Below are 18,986 nucleotides of genomic sequence, written 5' to 3' on the forward strand. Positions count from 1 at the left end.
AAAACCGTGAGCCCCTCAGAGCGGCCCAGAAGTGCTTTGCGGAGCTTTGAGTACAGGGTGAGGCACCAGACTGTCTCTGCCCTGCAAGCCCGACAGGAGACAACGTGCTGTTCTGGGGCAGAACTGTAATTCAACCTCGGCCAATTAGCTTTAATTTTAAAAGGGAAATAAAAGCTAATGAAAATCTCTACTTTTATGTTATCACTTGACACATGCATATGAGCAAATATTGTGCACTAGAATAATTAACATGCCATAACATAACATACAACTACAGCCAAAATGAGAAGTCTGACATTTTCTAGACTGACTACTATCAGGCATAATTCTGAATTTGATTTTAAATAAAACCAGCATTTCTTAGCTGAAGAGGGTTTGGGAAAAACCCTTTGTTTGTTTGTTTGTCTCAAGACATGAGGCACATCTTTATCTTTCCATCCCTTTGTTGGTTTAGGAGAGACTCCGGCAATGGCTTCAGGCAGTGCGTAGTGCAGAAGGGGACAGGAGCCAGGGAAGGCACAGGGGTAAGCAGCTGTTTGAAAGAGAGAAAGAAGAGGACAGGAAGAAGAATAATTCTTCTTTTTGTCTTCAACTATTACCCAAACACTAAGCCAGATTCCTCAGGCTGAGGAAGGAATTTCAGCCTGTGCTTCTAAAGCAAACATGTAGCAATGATAAAGTACAAAATAATCCAAACCAGGAAAAAAACCTGATACAGCCACGCTGTGGCCATATAAAAAGATGCAAGAGGCAGAAGAAAAACACACAACAAGGGTTTGAAGGATCTTGGCAAGTCCTTCCGAATGGGCTAACAAGACAATGCCAGGAACAATGCCGCAGAAAAGGTGGAAAAGGCCGCATTCAGGAAATACCACAAAATTACAGTTTTAAGATTATTATGAGAATGAGCCATTTACTCTAGGCACCATTCACTTTCAAATCGTGTCGCAATTGTTCTCTTTATAGTCTCAGCCACAATAACGAGACTTTGCATCCCTTACACATTCACTGCAAAGCAGCACTGTGCACTGTTCCTCTGACCTTGTATAAACATCCGCAGTTTGCTGCTCTGTCATTCCTACCTTGTCTTCTACAAAAGCCCTGGCTCCCCAGACCAGGGGCGGGTGGGCCCGTTTGCAGGGGACGTGGGTGGCTGCTGCCATTCCGCGTTCCGGGCTCTGCCTCGTATGTTGGACATCGGAAATAGCGTTGTCTCAGGCAGGGGTTGGAATAAGGTTGGGGTTTGCTGTTGAAAAACCAGAGTTACAAAACTGGAGAAATCTGCACATCTGTCCCATTAAACTTAAGTATTTTTAAATGCCAGTAGATCTTGACTCCAGGGAAAAAACCCTCCTCTTGTAAAAGCCAGTTCTGAAGTACTGGTGAAGGCTCTTTTGAAATTAAGTGTAAAAAGGACCTCTTTTCAAGGGTGAATTTGAACTTCAAATGTAAATCATTTGGGGACCTGACTGGATAACCAAATGGCTGTAGCTCTCAGCTGAAAAGGCTGTGTGTTAGACCCAATTCTGGTACACTGAGGATGTGCCTCAGTTCCCTCTTCTATAAATGGGTTGTAAAAATACCACCATCCTTTTGGGTTTTGCGTGGCGAAAATCCACAGATGGAAAGTGCCATAGGACAGTTTGGCATTGTACTCGGTACCGCTCTGACATCCATTTAGTCACTGTTGCTTCATACCGAATTAAACAGAATTAATTCCTTTGGGTAGTCGTTCTCCCGTTAAGTGTCATTATGCATGTTCATACACAGCTGCGTGCACACACGCCATTCGTGTCAATATCGGTGAGGAGTATATGGCTGAAGGTGAAAAAAGATGAACTTGGAGATGAGGTATGGGCTGGGAAAGCCCTGACGTGCTGCTGGCCGGAGATGCCCACGTGGCAGGCCTCCCCTGGAGCCATCGCGCTCTCCCCTCCCGCACAAGGGAGTGCTGGGGAAAAATCGGCTGTGCCAAGCAGGCATTCAGCAGCAAAGGCTTGTTTAACCAGAAAACTCCTGGGCGGTTAACAGCCACGAGGGTTGCGACTGGTTTCGGTTACATCTCTCTCATGCAGCCTCCTTACAAAATGACCTGCGAGCTGAGCGTAAGGTGTGAGCTTTGGAATCAAACCCGCACGTAAAGCTGAACCACGCAGCAGGCACGATCTGTCGTCTTGTCAGTTCACGTTCCCTCCGTTTTACCTGTTCACCCAAAGGATGCGTAAACCTTTGCTGACCTGAACATCGAATGTTTCCCAATTACTCTTTCGGACTGTTAGCTACTTTTGTACTGGATTAGTCTAAAATGAGGAGGCTGTGACAGGCTGTACAGGGCAAATTGTGCTTTTTACAATTACTCGTGGAGATTGGAGCCAACCAGCTGCTTCAAAGCCTGGAGAGGTTAATTGCAGCTCTCCTTCTCTTGACCTGCATACCAGAGCACATCTCCGTCCCTCCTGGTCACAAACTGTCTCAAATAGCACTTTCCGCTTGTGTCAGGCAGCTGATAATGGATGTGACAGACTGTTTTAAACAGGCTTGCTCTGTGCATTTTAGATGAGAGGGTGGCATGCTAAGTTTTTCCTGTGTCTTCTCACTGCGTAGTGTTTGCAGGAGAGATTTAACCGCATTTTCTCTTTGTTCCCTCAGAACCAGCAGCTCAAAAGAAATCCGTGCATTAAGTCATCCGCTAATGTAACTCTGCCCGTGTCTCCCTGCTGCGTCACAGCTTGCCCCGCGGCGAACCCGCGCGCTGTCTGATGTAAACAGGCATGCGCTCCCCAAACTCCAGCAGCAGGGCCTGCGAGCTGCCCTTCCAGCAGCATCAAGAGACACTTCTGGCAGTCAGAGTGTGACTAGAAAAACACGGAGCAGACTTAAACGGGGAGAAAGTGAACATTTGCTGTAGGCCATCGGCCAGAGAATACAGCTGTCACCAAGTCCCCAAAGCTCAAACGTGTGTTTCTCATTCCCTCTTTGACTTTGGAGTGTCAAAGTGTTGTTAGCATGAAATCACAGCTCTCATCTGAGACCGGAAAAAAATGAATTCTTTGTCCCAGGTCTGTAGTAGATCCCAACTGAAATAGGAGTGCTGGGCATTTTCTATATGTGCTCAAGGTTCTTGTTTCCTTCAGATGAACCCAATCTACTGTCAGGTAACAACTGCTGTAAGGTGTAGTGAAGGAAACACTGCAGTAATTAAATGCATGTGAGTGTTAACAGAGGCTTCCTCAGGTGAGCTTTAGTCTAGCCGGAATGGTTAACGGTGGTCGTGGTTGCACATACTTCACCACAGGATTCAGCTGGATTCAGCTGACTGCTGTGGTTTTCACCCTTATTTGCACAAACTTAATTTTCCTTTAGATTCTTTGGTTTGCTTGTACCTAATAGAGTAAACTGAAATTCTAGATAGCGAGCTGAAACAACAATAATGTCTCTTTTCAAGTTTTCATACCAAGGCTGGATTATTTTCTGGAAGATACACTTAGGTGAAACATGAGCTCTGAAGTCCACGCAAGGCCACTGGGTGAACTCCTGTAGCATAGTTATATATACTGATTTGTACTTACCTCTTGGTCAGTATATAAATGACTGAATGTCTCTGTCTAGACATATAATCCATGAAATTTGTAAGCCTAGCCTGATATTTTTACAGCTACAATTAAAGTCCATCTTTCAGTTCCCTAATTTAGCACCTTTCTTGCCTGCTGACAAGAAGACAAGAACATTTTAAGCAGCAAGAAGGGAATCTAAAATATTAGCTGCTGTCATGTCAGATATTAGTTATTCCCCTGATCCAGTCTTGATGTTTATCCCTCCCTCTTTGAGTTTTCTTAATTATTTCTGTCTTGTATTAATTCTCACAAAACTCCCTAGATGTAGGCTTTATGATTTAGAATCTCAACTGCTCATTCAATTAATGGGCTTGATTAATGTGCTTAAACTTTCCAGAGACACTTGTGACGCATTATGAGAGGGAAACAAAGATTCTGAGTATGCTCCATCTCATTTGTGGTACTCCTGAGCCTGGAGTCCATTCTATCAGATAGCTAGATCTATTTTTTTAAAAATTCTTGTACTCATTTAAGCATTTACTTGGAAGGAGTATTCTCTCCAGAAGAGCGACTTAGTTTCCTTTGCCCCATCCCTCGCAACCTGGCTCAGTCCCTTTGTAAAAATGCAATTGATTGTCGCTTCAGTGCATTGATTCGGATCTGAGAAGCTGACTTGAAAATGGCAAACGTGGAAGTGCAGCTCTTTTACTTTATATACGGGTATTGCATATGGAGAGAAAAACATCGGACAGTGGGCTTTTCTAACAGGAATCTCAAGGCACTTGACAATATTTTTAGCAAAGCAATTACCTAATAACAAGCAGTACAGAAGAATGACGTTAGTTGTACAGTGATGTTATAAAAGGGGCAATCTGGAAAGTCTGGCTGTGTGGTCTCACTAGGTGTGAAACAGCCATGTGATATGGTCGATGTTCGGTGGATATATACCAACGGATCAACTGGCACAATGTTTCCCAGATGTTTCTCCTTCCATGCTTGACTTGAGAGTTGCTCTAATTTTCAGTGTTGTCACAATAGTCCTGGAAACAAACCTTGTCACTGAATGACCTGCATAAAGGTTGCTTGTGTTCTTTTGCTTCTGAAGTAGCTGATTCTTAGGCAAGTTGCCTATAAATCTTAAAAGCATTATGAGAGCCATTTAGGCAAAACTTTGTTATTTAAATGTCCTCCGTATGATAGTAGAACTCAGGTACTGTCCATCTAACAGCAATATACCAAGTTAGAGCTCAAGAGAAAAACGATGTTATTCCGTGTGAGATTTAAAGCAGGACAAACTTAATTTCAAAGTCATATGTGAGGACGGCCTTCGACAAAAAAAAAAAAGCCTGCTACACAATTTCTGTAATTTTTCTTGGCTCAGTAACCCCTAACTCCTGTTAATATCAGAAAAGACTTGAGGTACATTTGCAGAGCAAAACCAACCTGTGTTTCAGCATATTCCCCACTGAAGTCTACATGAGTTATCTCAGTAACTCCAGTAAACCGGAATTTAATCACTGGCTTAGCCAGAATCCCTTCAGATCTGCGTCCCAAAGCATTATACAGCGTGACACAGAACAGTCCTGACAGGAGAACAAAGTCCATTTCAGTAACACAACTACATCTCATAAGCCATGGGTTTAAAAGATTAAAACCACAGTACATGGACTCTGTTGGAGACTATCACCTCTGCCTCGCTTCAAAGCAGAATGAAAACCTGTATATAGATACAGTACATGTAGATATGCATGTACATATATATACACACATGTAGATACACATATATAAAGATGTTATACATTAATCTAAATGTGTGTATATATAGAATCTCAAAGTATACACACACACACACTCATCAATATACTAAAAAAAGGTACCTCATGAAGAAGGAGTTCCATCTTTCCAGAACGCAGGTCAGCTGCGTTGTTGCATCGTGTTCTTTATAGAAACAGGATCTGTGCTCAGGACCTTGATTTTGTGCCAAAGGATCCCTGAGACCAAGAGGGTGGATGAGTTGTGGTATAGATCCACGTGCTAGTTTTGGCAGTAATTTCATATAATGACACAGAGCAACTGTGAATACATTTTGCTAAAACAATTACTGAGAAGTTCTAAAAATTAATGCTTCTGCTGCACTTCTGCTCATGAGCCATAAGGGGATCTTTGTCTTTCAGCATTACAGTGCTCAAGGAAAAAGGAAAGGATTCTGTTTTATGGTTCTGAGTCAGTCTTTTTCTTACTAACATATGGCCCCATGTTTTCCAGGTTCTTTAAGCAAGTTGTAAACATAAACTGTGATGCGCATGGAGTTTGATTCATGAAGAGTTTAATTTGCCTAGTATAAAAGATTCACAGAGGTTATGTAACATCATTAAATTATTTTTGTAGTTTGAGTAGTATCCATTGAGGAAAGCAGAAGTGTTTCCCTGGGGTCCATTTATCACTGTTTGCCACTAATTAGAAAACTGAAAATACAATATGCATGACTCACATTATCAGTGTTGTCTTTGCGCTGATGTATCATTCCTCGTGCTTTCTCAGGAACTTTTATTCATTTCCTAATTAATCTTTTTTTTTTTTTTTTTTAAAGGTTTCTGACAGATGTGACTCCATCTTCGTTAATGGCAAGGAAATGAAAAGCAAAGTGGATACTATTGTTAACTTCACTTACCAGCATTTTACCACGCAATTAGAAGTGACAGTCTGGGTTCCGCGGCTCCCGCTGCAGATAGAGATCTCTGATACAGAGCTTAGCCAGATCAAAGGCTGGAGGATACCCGTCACCTCCAATAAAAGGTACGCTTACAGCATTGGCACAGTCCAGATACATGCCCAGGGCCTCTGATTTTAGAACACAACGAATTCTTAGAGTATCTCTCAGAATCTAAACTCTTCTCTTTAAAATTAGCTTTACAGTCTGTCTTAGCTTTTGTTATAACATCCAACAATGGTATCAGTAGGCTATTTTTTATCCTGATCTATCTAGTTGAAAAGTCAGTGGCTTTGCCTGGAGCATTAATCAATTCCACACAATCTTGGGAAATCGTATCATACACTCCGATGTGCAAATCTAAGGGAAAGAACCTGGACCTCTCCCATCCTGTATGTAACTCTGTGTGTGAGATACTCAGCACTGCCGGTGCTTAAGTTTCTGTCTACAGTGCTAAATAAAATAGGGCCAGGGAGGGAGTCAGGTCACTGGGCACAGGCAGGGGGCTTGGACCGGGTGATCCTTACAGGACCCTTCCAACCCAGCCCATTCTCTGGTTCTGTGACTTTGGATGATTAGCCAGTCTTTGTAGAGATGCACTCTACAGCAGAGCTGGCTGAAGCATTATTTAGTAGATCTGAATTAGGCAAAAAAACTCACTTATGCTCCTATTGAAGACTGCATTCTGGTGAACAGGTTCTACCAGGACAAATGAGGATGGGGAAAAAAAAGGGGGGGGGGGGGGCGGGGGACGGACTTTAAGCTCTGTTCTGTCCATCCCTACTGAAATACCAATTGTAGAATAACCATCATTTGGACAATTTGCAAGATAAAGAACTTCCAGGAACACTGCTATATTGGTGGATTTCAGGCTAAGTTGAAAAATACTACTGGAGAACGAGGCATGACACCAGCTCAAATTTATAATACAGTGAAAAAGCATTTCTGGCAGCAGTAACTGTAGTGCTAAACACGGTGGCAGTTCTAGCTAAAGCACTCGATTTGCCCAGGAGTATGTCTCAGCTATTGAAGAGCCTTAAAGAGCCCAAACAGACAGCAGCGGAGTAGAATTATCTAACACTTTATGAGGGCATAAAACGGAGGGTAAGAGGACACAATTTACAGGCTACTCAGATAATGAGCTCCAAAGGAGGGGACTGACTTACCTCTTGGCTATGTGGACATTTTTTCTGGCTATGACAGAAGAGGTGGTGAGGATCTGGCACAAGAGAAATTTGTGGGTTTGCTTCAGTGATAAAGGCAAAGTTGCCATTCGTGGAAGGAAGAGATGTGCTGGGTGATGAATGAACCGAATATAGGCCAGCTGCTTAAGGTTTCCCTTAGCTTACCTTCTCCTGTCTGTAACGTGCCCAGTGCTGTAACACTCCCTTAGGCACAGCTCCTACTAAAACCAGTGGGGATTTTGCTGAGTAAATGGCTGCAGCATTAGGCTGTGGATGTTTATTATAGGAGTACACTTTCAGCAGCAAGCTCAGTGAGTTAGACATTCAGCTGTGGTTAACAGTCGTGGACATTCTGACTTTAAACCCATTACACAGTGGTAGAAATTTACCCCCTGGTGTCTAGTTCAGATTTATTTGGCCAGCTGAAATAAAGATAATGGTCTGACAGTCTGCTGTGTCTGCAAGCTGGCAAGCAGTGTGAGTTTGCTGCTGCTCAGATTGCATCTGAACTGCTGGCACATCTTCAGCAAGCATTTTCCGTGAAGGGTGGAAGGGAAAGTATGGACACTCCATCATTCCCCAGAATTGCAGCTGGTAGTTTATGACATTGTGTGTCAGCAGTCCATGCCCGTGTGAACGGGAAAGGTTTCAGCTAGAAATAAATCGTCTCTTGTTTTATGGAACATTCATGTGGATTTCTTTTTAACTTTGGGGGTTATTCTAAATCAACAGGCAATCTGGGACTAGCATTAGTTGTGCTCACTCTTGACACTTACTTTGTACGTAAGGTTTTTTACATTTCCTTTATTTCTAGATTGGATGGGTTTTACCTGAGATTTAGTGGCTTTCCCTTTTGATTTTTTTTTTTTTTTTTTTTTTTAATTTTCCTCTCTAATTTTTACTCTGCGTATACCTCCATCTCCTTCATAGCTACGTGTTTCCCAATATCCTAAACACGGGTGAGTTTTTATTATGAGTTTTTAAATGGTGACCTGAAGCACACAAGACATTTGGGCTGCAGTCAGGAGCTGCAGGTTGGTTTCCTGAATCCTTATTCAGTGGCCACATTCACTTATTCTGAACAATGGTTCAGCCCATAATTCTTCACAGTGCCCTCCTGGTATGCATCATACAGCGTTAGTGCTGTACAGTGAGAAGGGTGTCTTGTGTGATACCTGAGAACAGGTTTGAAAGAGAAAGGGGAGTGCTTTAATCTTTCTAAAAAAACAAAATCCAAGCATTTCCCAGCAGGTGTGGTAGCCATAGCATTGTATTGCTTCATTTTCATGTAAGAGCCAGTATTTGCCGTTTCCATGAGGTTTTTGATATCTGCCCGTAAAGGAAACTAATTCGAGAAGAGGGCGCCTAACTCCTGAATTCTTTCAAAAGTCCCTGCTGACAGGCTTAGGCAGTCTGAAATTTAGGTTCAGCCACACATGGCCCACAGGTCAGCTGAAACTGTGCCACTGTCCTCGGGTTTAGTCCTGGAAGGATTGTAACGTGTCTGCTTCATTCCTCACCTCACCACAGACAAAACAATTTTCTACGCTCCTCCTGTCCACGAGGGTTGGTATCTTCACACCACTCCCTTGTCTTCCCAGCAAGAACTAAACATTGCTATAAAGTCATTCATCAATATACAGAAGGTAAAATTTTTTAGCATTTCTTACAGGGATTGTGCAGAGACACGTCAGCGACCTCCAAACATTCCTTCGCCTCCTCTGGCTCCCCCACTGCCTTGTTCCCACACGCTCAGCGTGGCTGCGCTGGTTCCGTTGTCTGAGGGGCTGAGCCAGATGGCAAAATGTAACTGGGTTTACAATGATCTTTTAAATGTTTTTATTGGTGCTGCCGACAAAAGAAATGCTTGTGAAACTACTGCCTCGGCATGGCTGTTCTTCATCTGAATATAGCTGCTTCCATTTCAGACCTGAAAAAGTGTTTATATGCCCCAAACCGCATCTGTTCTTTCCAGTGATGTTTGTTGATCTAATAAAATGTATTGCTTCTCCCTATAAACTCTGTCATGTTTGTAATTGTAAAATACATGTGAATATGGACATGTTTGCTTACCTAACTTCTTGAATAATTTCCACAAAGCAACAGAAAAGATGGGGTCTTTACAAAAATTTCAGAAACGGCACATGCCTAGCTGAGTTTGAACCGTGTCGCTTTTCACCTGAACTGCTGTAAGAGCAGGAACTGGCTGGAGGAACAGAAAGAAAAACCAGGCTGCTTTTATGCCAGAAACAAAAAAAAAAATAGTGTCCCCTATGTAAGAGCAGTAATACAATTTCCCAGAGCAGTCTGTAAATATATGGCAAACCTTGATTATTATCCAGAGGAGAACTCGATCTGTGGCGTGTGCTACTGCAGATATGCAGATATCCCTTTCCGGATGAACGGCCGCTCCATGGATCAACTCATGACTAATGCATGGTACGCGGTCCTCGAACCAGCACGGGCTAACAGAGGCTCTACTGCAACGGGCTGCAGAAAAGCCCACAATCTGGGCAAACGAAAGGTGTATATTTAAATTAAAGTCAAATATTAGAGTGTAGAAGAGGTGCAGGTAGACTCTGCTGGTCTAACAAGTATATTTATTTTGATTCCTCATGCATCTGCAAAATAATTACCACCGTCTTGAAGTTCCTGCACTAGCTCTATGCACATACATTTACATGGCATGCGTGCCTTCAGCTTGCACTAATAGGAATTGCATGGCTAAAGTCTCACAGAACAAGCTGGAAATTTAATTTAAGTAAATATTTGCAACTGGGATAGCACATTGTTTTCATGAGGCTCCCAGGGAGGCGGACACCACGCAGTATGACTCCAGCATATGCTTCAGTGCTGAGCACATAGTTCACTGGACTTTTACCAGCATCTGGCCTTACTGAACAAGAGCTGACAAAGCCGTTACCAAGTCATGGTCGCTGCAAACCTCTGAGCATCAACCTTCAAAACCTACAGAACAGAGTTAAGCCAGACATGCTATTGCTTATGCATGGCAGTCTGCTGAACTCATGGTTAATTAGGTGGTAGCTCTACTTTGGTCCTGTCTAGTACTAGAGACAAAAGCAGGAAAGCTAGCCTAAGTTAAATGAAGAAAAAAAAAACAACCTGCTTCAGTTAAACCTCTGTGTGAGTGCTGCCGCTCAGAAATACAGCCATCCTTTAAAGTGAATTAAGTGAAACTGGATTCAAACCGGTCCATTTGTGAACAACAACAGCCGCACAAAGCTTGCACGCTGTAAATTCACTCCTTTAGTTAATTGACTTCAGTGTCCTCTGGAGATAAGGCCATAGAGATTTTTTGTTAATAGGTAGACTGCATTTTCAAGATCTGTAAAGGTACCAAATTGCATTTCTTCTTGAACTGTGAGTGGAGCTATGTGCAACTTATTTCTGTAGCTTCCACTAAATCAACTTCTAGTGGCTTGTATTTTGTATCCGAAGTAGATGTTTTTTCCAATTAGGGGTGTTGCAAATGTTTTTTAAATACATGACTCTCTTTAATGAAGATTTCAAATTCAAAACCAGCAAAACTGATTTCTTCAGGGTTTTTTTTTAACAGAAAATTAGCAACTGGCTCAAGAACTTGATGCCTGCTTTGAGAGCAGTACAAATTAAGAGAGACATACTTAAACTGCTTACAGAGTGTCTATAATATAAAGTTGACAGATCACTGATTAGATCAGTGCTAGCAGGCACCCTTGTAACAGGGCTGCTGTTTTAACTCAGCTCGCTGGCAAAGGCTTTCTCTGTGTGAAATGTAAATTAAATGTAATTCTGGCAACCTTGGTTCACTCCAGAAAAGCAAAAGATCTTCCAAGCAAGTTTGCAAAGCAGCAAGAAATAGGATAAGAAGGATCCTGAGAGATACCCAGAGCTAACCTCAGCGATGACCAAGGGGAAAAAAAAGCACAATATGCAGCAATAGCTTATATTCATGAGGACATGTCTTAAAAAGAAAATGAGCTCACTGCTTAATGAAGGACTTTAAGCGTACTGAAAACACTGTAACAAGAATTTTAAGACTGTAAAGGGAACTATGCAATTCAATGGATCTCAAACATTTTGTTGGGTCCATGGAGACAAAACACCAAAATGCTCTGACTTACTAACTGAATCGTGGATTTGTGGCTTTGAAGTGGAAATGGGTATCGTTTGTTTAAAAAAAAGAAAGAACTTGAGTTGGTACCTGGTAAAAGCAGACTTGCAAAGCTTGTACTAAAAATTCGAACACCTCTCTTTTTTACTTGACACTGACGTAAGAAAGTGCTTTGCCCATTCCATGGTTTAGAGATGCTCTTCTGGTGTTCCACATTTGCATGCAATAGAAACCATGTGTTTCTAAGGAGACGTATACAGACACAAACACCTATAAATGTTTTTGTAGCAAAATGGAGCCCTTGCCTTTGTTTGTTAGAGATGCCGCAAGGAAAGAGTTGGACTTGAATCGTCTTTCTTTGGTTGGTAGTACTGGCTGCCCGTACGGTGTTAAGCCTGGTAATAAGGGCAGGAGTGCTCCCTCTGTGCCCTTACGCAGCACTCCTTATCTCTGGTCATTCTTCCTACAACTCACATTTCGGAGCTATATGGGACTAGGGTTGAAAAATTCTTTCTCTCAAAGTTGTTTTGAATATATTTTCTCTGGAACAGTCCAGTAGTCTAAAGTTTTGAACAGTGAAAGTAGAAATAAATAAGTGCAGAAATAAAAATGAATAACGGTAACACATGGGATCTAAGTAAAACATCTGGTTATGTGACAGAAACAGAAAACAGAGTTCTGTAAAAAAAATTAAGTCAGTGTGGATGTTGAACATGTGAACATTTTTCTTCCAAGCCACAGAACACTGGTTCTGTGTCTCTTTTCCCATAAGAAAACTGGTTCCCACTGGTTCTGTGGCTCTTTTTCCCCAAATCCTCTAAGTACGTCTTACCTGAATAGCTCCTGCACGTTCTTCTCCAGTTCTGCACAGGTACTAATGAAGCAGCTAACAGTATTGCTAACAGAGGGTCAAATCCCAAAATCTCAGAGCTAAACCTGGTTTTCCCAAAGTCTGAGATTATTCAGAGCTGGGTTATGGTTTCGATGAGCTGAAGAGGGCCAGAATACAGGAATAAATTGGAAGTGGGAACGTTAAGGAGTTCATAAACTCTTTTATAGCATTATAAAGCCAAAAGCAATCTAAATAGGCATGGGCCACATAAGCTCTATGAATATCCCCCTTCTAGTGCTTCCCTTGCGGCTGTTTTGCTGACTGGCTGGCTTCAGCTCATAGTCCAGATTGACACTTGTGTTGGGAAGGAGAAAACAATTGAAAATTTCCCTGAAATACCCAGCTAGTCTACTTCTGTAGGACTAATTTCTTTCTGTAATGTAAAGCCTATTTTAGGATCCTGGGTTTTTTCTTAACAATTCAGTGGTTATTCAATGACGTTTCATTCAGCGACTAATGATGGACACTTGCTAACAAAACCAAAAAGGCTGTATCAAATACCATTTACTTGAGGACGAATATATATATTCAGCTAACAATTGATGCATTGAAAATGTATTTCCAGTGTATTAGACTCTGTAACACCAGGACTTTCTATCATTTTGAAGAGCATAAGGGCTTTTCTTAGCTATGTTTTCAGCTTACTGTTTGCCAACTTTGTCATAAAACAATTTATAACAAAAGCAATTCTGTTTTATAATAGTTTTTCATAGCTGGATTTCAAAGGAGAAGATAAAGGGACACAGTAAACACAAAACTACTTCCCAAAATACTGTGAAAAATAAGAGGCTTACCCTGTATTTCCCACCCTTGCTATAGAGGTGGCTTCAGGCTCAATAAATAAGTAGAGGAAGAAGGCAAATTATTTCTGAGCAATGAATTCCACAGCAAGGGGGCATAATGAGTAAAAGTGTGACCACCTAGTGCTTAATACCTGACTTGAAAGAGATAAGAGAATCCATACATGTTTGTCCCAAGGAATAAACAATAGCAAAAAAAAAAAAAAGAAAAAAAAAAAGAAAAAGAATTGATGGGAGACTGGGTTTTAAACCAGACAAAATTCTGTGAGGTGTGACAGCACTGCTGTCATGTACACATCACTGTGATGCCTCATATAAGGTTTATGGAAAGCTGTTATATTGTCATGGGTTGTATTTTGCAAGGGGGACAGAGAGGAAATGTTAAATAAAGTGTGTCTAATGCTGCAGTTGTTTCTGTGGGGTGAGCGATAGTCCCAACAGTCTGGCATGGTGTGTGTACATCTGAGTAATTGATGTCCTGCATGGTAACTGAAGTGCCTAATTTGGTTTTCTGGAAACCCCATGTGGTCATTACATGACAAAATATACCAGACACTTGCATGAACTGTATGAGATTTAAGGTGAAATCATGGTGTATTTCTCAAATGCAGAGAGCTTAATGAACCTAGGAGGTAGAGATGTGGGATAAGGTGGGGCGGCATTACCTAAGCAGGGAATCCTGAACATGTTACAATAGTTTTGAAGAGATGAGCAAAGTGATACAAATGTTGTGGGCAAAGGTGGAGGAAAGGATGTTAAACCATCTTCTGCCATCCCGGCTGAGCTGCTACAGGGATTTGTTCCAGAACTGCCCTCTCATAAACGTTTCACGCCGCTTTCCTTAGCCCTCTGCAAAATTCGGCTGCCGCTTGGAGGCACGGTGAACAAGCGGTGGTTCCACTGAAATCTCAGCAATGGCAGACATATTTTCAAGTTGCTGGGAGGTCCCACTCAAACAATTCACTAACAGAAGTGACAGTAGCTTTTAAATTGCGCAGCACAAAATAGCCGTACAAGCATCTTGCCCAGATTTAGTAACCTACGCATCCAAAACGTGGTTTCCTATTTCTCACATAGTAGCAGCTGTTGATAACGTTAATCTAACTGAAAATACCGTGCAACTGAAGTTCCACAGCATTGTAGGGAGACCATGGCAAAGCAGGTAACAAACCTGGATCTATTTAGCTGGGTTAGCTCAGTTGGTTAGAGCACGGTGCTAATAACGCCAAGTTCACAGGTTCAATCCCTGCTTACTGCAGGGGGGGTGGGCTTGATGATCTTTCAAGGTCCCTTCCAACCCAAAGCATTCTATGATTCTATTTACAGGCCTACCCGTGACAGTGAGGATGAAGAGGACGATGACAAAAAAGGAAGAGGTTGTACCCTCCAGTATCAGCATGCCATGGTGCGAGTCCTCACACAGTTTGTAGCTGAATCCTCTGAGTTTGGAGGCCACTCGACGTATATGCTAGGCTCTGAGTGGCAGTTTGACATCACTGACCTTGTGACTGATTTCATGAAGGTAGAAGAACCCAAGATTGCTACGCTTCAAGATGGCCGAGTTCTGGTTGGTCGTGAGCATGGCATCACCACGGTCCAGGTACAGCCTAAGGTGTCTCTGCAGCTTCCGTAGAGAGAGTTCTGGATGCACACGCACAAGAGCTAGTTAGCTTATAAGATTAATTGCTCTCAGAAAAAAACAAGCTGAAAAAAATTTACATGCTAAACATAAAAGGAAGTTTGAATGGGTTTTAATTTTTGCTATTTGTCACTTCCATAGAGCTTCTGAAGGGATTTATCCATGTTAATGTGACTAGCAACACAGTGAGATTTGCTGAACAGTGTGGCAAGTTACATGATGCACACAACTAGCTGCTATTAATTTAAGTGGGACCTTATGAACCTAACTGTTAGGCAGTTTTGCCAAAGAACTACAAGCATCTTTATATGCTTAAACCTCTTTGAAAAGTTAGTCCCTTTATGTTCACAAAATGACAAAAAATGGACACAAAAATAATCTTTAGCAATCTTTCAGAGTGTTCATGTTCACCACCTGTCTCTCTATCTAACTTTATGCATTTTTCTTAATCAAAATAAAGGAAAACAAGCATCGGGGCTCTGTATTAACTGCAAACATCCATAATGTTCCAGTCACGCTACGTTTCCTTTGTAGTCAACACAAAGGAACAGGTACTTTCAGGGCTCAGCTCCTTTCCGCCTAAAGCAAACATCACAAAGAGGTCAAGGGATTTCTGCCCTTAAAAATGTCTCTCACTCCAGTGACTATAAAAGAGCAGACGGCGGCTAGCTCCGATGCAGGTAGCTACACTGTAGATTTCTCATGTTACTTTAGACAAATTGCACCTCAAATATTTTGGGCTTAAACCAGCTGTTTCTGGCATCGGTAGAAAGATGACTTTCTCCTTCTGAGCATGTTAGAAACAAGGTCTTAGAGCAAACTGACGACTATTTTGGCACTGAAAAATGCAGACAGGCACCCAGTGGGAATTTCAAAGTCCTTTTGCAAATCTCACTTTCATTTCATTCAGGTCGTCTGTCCCTATAAAGGCAGCAGGCCAAGTTCCTATCAGCCAGGCTTTGTACACTTATTTATTCTCTTGAGTTTCAGCGTTAATCGTTGTCTTGCACTATGTCTTGTGCTACATTGCATTCATAGGAAGTTTTATAGACCACACAAAAATGACTTTTTTTTTTTTTGAAAACCAAATCCATTTCATTTAATCTATACTCCATTGTTGAGATGAAGCTGCAATTTTGAAGTGATTGGATGTTTTATTAAATTATTTTTGTAAATAAAGTAATTTAGCAGCAAACGAGTGTAATGTCTTGGGGGAAGTGTCAATTATAGCTTATACATGGATGTGACAAACCCAAGATTAATCTGAAGTGTTATGCCGATTAGAGTCTAATCTTGCTTTACAACACAGTTAGTTGCTGTTTCATGCAAGGCGTTTGCTTTCTCGTTCAAGGTTCTGTCACCTCTTTCTGATTCCATCTTGGCAGAGAAGACAGTGATAGTTCTAGATGACCGTGTAACCATTACAGATCTAGGAGTACAACTAGTTTCAGGCTTGTCCCTCTCCTTACAAATCAGCAAAGGAAGTAAGAGAGCTATCGTTTCTACCACCTCTGCATACGATATCCTTCATACTCCGAAACAGGTATGATCCAAAATAGTTTATGGAATTAATTTATTTGTTTACTGTGCTTTGTCAGAAGCTAGGGAAAAGCTACTTGCTGGAAATTTTAGACAGCACATATAACGTATGGCTTTGTGAAAAGCAGTAACTTCACATAGTAAAGGCTGTTCATCTTATTGACCAACTCCTACAGGTGCAAACACCCACGCAGAATGACTGTTGAACTCTTCAGAGCTAGTTTGGAGACCTGCGCAGCACAGGGAGAGTGACAGACATGTCTGTGCATGCATAATGCTGGAGAGAGCACGTACGTGCTGCTCAGGACAGTTTTGCTATGGGAAAATATGGCTTAGCTATGTAAGCAGAGGTAGAAACCCCATGCCTTAATAGTCTCACAAAGTCAGTTCAGCCAAAAGCACCTTTTGGCTGCACATATGGATGTTTTCGTGATCTGCATTGCTGAAATCTGATAAGTTTGTGCTTACTTTGAGCTGTATAATCTGAGGAATTAAATAGCTTTCAATGAGACCACAGAATAAATTACATATATCTTTTTAATTGTATTTGTTGTAGAATTGAGACTCTATATCACTAGAGAAAGTGTAACTATCTTTTTAGCACTAGCAATTTGCAGTAACAAGACAAATCATTTTGGTCAAAACAGCCTTAAAAAATGGTGGTTTTGTGAGTGTTTCTATAGCTCCCAGAAAGGACTACAGTCACTCTTGTTTGTTTCATAGAATCTTGTATATTTGAAAGCATTGCAGAAACTTTAAAGTATTGCATTGATACCTGTTCTTAACCTAGTTTTTTTTCAAGGGGCTGAACAGGATCACCACACCAGCACATAACAGCTCTGCACGCTGTATTAAATATGACATTAGAACTACAGTATTACAGAAATTCCCCATTATAAATTTATAAAATTAAATGGGACTTTGGCAATATGATTGTTTTCATCATGGGGCCCTGGCATTCAAAAGAGGCTTCTCACTTCAGACTCAAAAAAAGAGTGGTCTAGAGAACACAAATCTGCAAGAAGAAAATGAGAAGCCGTGTAGACATTTTGATTTTCTTTCTTTACGACGAAATAAACCAAAGTTAAACTGTGTCTTTATTTTCCAATGTCAAACAGACTTAACCAACTGAGCATCTGATATGTGCTCGCCTACCTTTCACACATTTTTTTTTTTCTCATCCTCTCCCCCCCAGGAAGCCATAGTCAGTGCTTGGATTTTGTTCAGTGATGGGTCAGTGACGCCGTTAGATATCTACGACTCCAAGGACTTCTCGATCACCATCACTTCACTGGATGAGATGGTAGTGTCTGCACACCAGAACCTTCAGTCCAAATGGCCTGGGGTAGTGGCAGAAGGGGATGGGCAAGGACCTTTGATTAAAATTGAAATGGTCATCAGTGAGCCATGTCAGAAGACTAAGCGGAAGAGCATCCTGGCTGTTGGGAAAGGAAGTGTGAAAGTGAAGTTCGGTCAAAAAGATTCAGACCAAAAAGGAAGCACTAATGACATTGATGATGTGGATAGAGATTTTAAAAGCCATGCAAGCAATTCTATAGAGAAACCTGCAGAACAAGAGAGGACAGCACAAGAATGGTCCAAAAACCATGAGGACGTGTCCAGTCATGAGGACAATGCAAACAAAAGCACAACTTTCATATCTCCCATTGATCAGGAGTCCCTGGAGGATGGCCAGCTCCAAAATAACCCAACTGCCTTCACGGGTTTCCCTACGCAGGTAGAAATACCGGGAGAAAACAATCCCAGTGATCTCACATTGACTTCAAGAGGATTAACAGATTTGGAGATTGGCATGTATGCCCTGCTGTGTGTTTTCTGCTTAGCAATCTTGGTCTTTTTGATTAACTGTGTGGCATTTGCCTGGAAGTACAGGCATAAAAGGTTTGCTGTGAGTGAGCAAGGCAACATCCCCCATTCCCATGACTGGGTCTGGCTTGGAAATGAGGTTGAACTGCTGGAAAACCCAGTAGACATTTCGCTCCCGTCAGAGGAGTGCACTACCATGATTGACAGAGGAATGCAGTTTGAAGAAAGCAACTTTCTCCTTAATGGGAGTTCTCAGAAGACTCTTCATAATCATATCCTCAGATCTTCTGAGTACCTTTGTGAAAAAGAAGTTAAAAGTGAACCTATAAATCCTTCTGGGCCAAAGCAGAAGCGAGTAAAGTTCACTTCATATACAACAATACTGCCGGAGGATGGAGGCCCCTACACCAACTCAATTCTATTTGACAGTGATGATAATATTAAATGGGTATGCCAAGATATGAATCTTGGTGATTCCAAGGAACTTAGGGACTATATGGAAAGACTGCAAGACAATATGTAAAACTACTTTCTTATGTTTGTAATCACCTTTATGCCTTCTGTTTATGGATGGTGGAGCAGTCAGTCCAGTCAGCAATAGGAACAAGACAGCCCAACCTTGGAGTTACTGAGATGATAACCTGATATCACTGAGCAGGTACAAGAGGCTGGCTGAGTTAAAGCTGTTTCACCACAAACCAGGATGTGCCCCTAAACCAGCTACCTG

The 18,986-nt window shown here is 41.7% G+C and overlaps 1 protein-coding gene across 1 annotated transcript in view; it reads left to right on the forward strand.

Moving 5' to 3' along the window:
- TMEM132B (transmembrane protein 132B) overlaps window positions 1–18,782 on the forward strand; it is a 254,167-nt gene extending 235,385 nt beyond the window's left edge. Inside the window, exons 6-9 of the mRNA XM_075718748.1 lie at window positions 6,145–6,350; window positions 14,581–14,854; window positions 16,245–16,436; window positions 17,628–18,782. Coding sequence (XP_075574863.1) covers window positions 6,145–6,350; window positions 14,581–14,854; window positions 16,245–16,436; window positions 17,628–18,782 — 1,827 coding nt within the window. The remainder of the gene's footprint in view (window positions 1–6,144; window positions 6,351–14,580; window positions 14,855–16,244; window positions 16,437–17,627) is intronic.
- The last annotated feature ends 204 nt before the right edge of the window (window positions 18,783–18,986 follow it).

The sequence above is a fragment of the Pelecanus crispus genome, chromosome 11 (genome assembly GCF_030463565.1).
Source record: "Pelecanus crispus isolate bPelCri1 chromosome 11, bPelCri1.pri, whole genome shotgun sequence".
Lineage (NCBI taxonomy): Eukaryota > Metazoa > Chordata > Aves > Pelecaniformes > Pelecanidae > Pelecanus > Pelecanus crispus.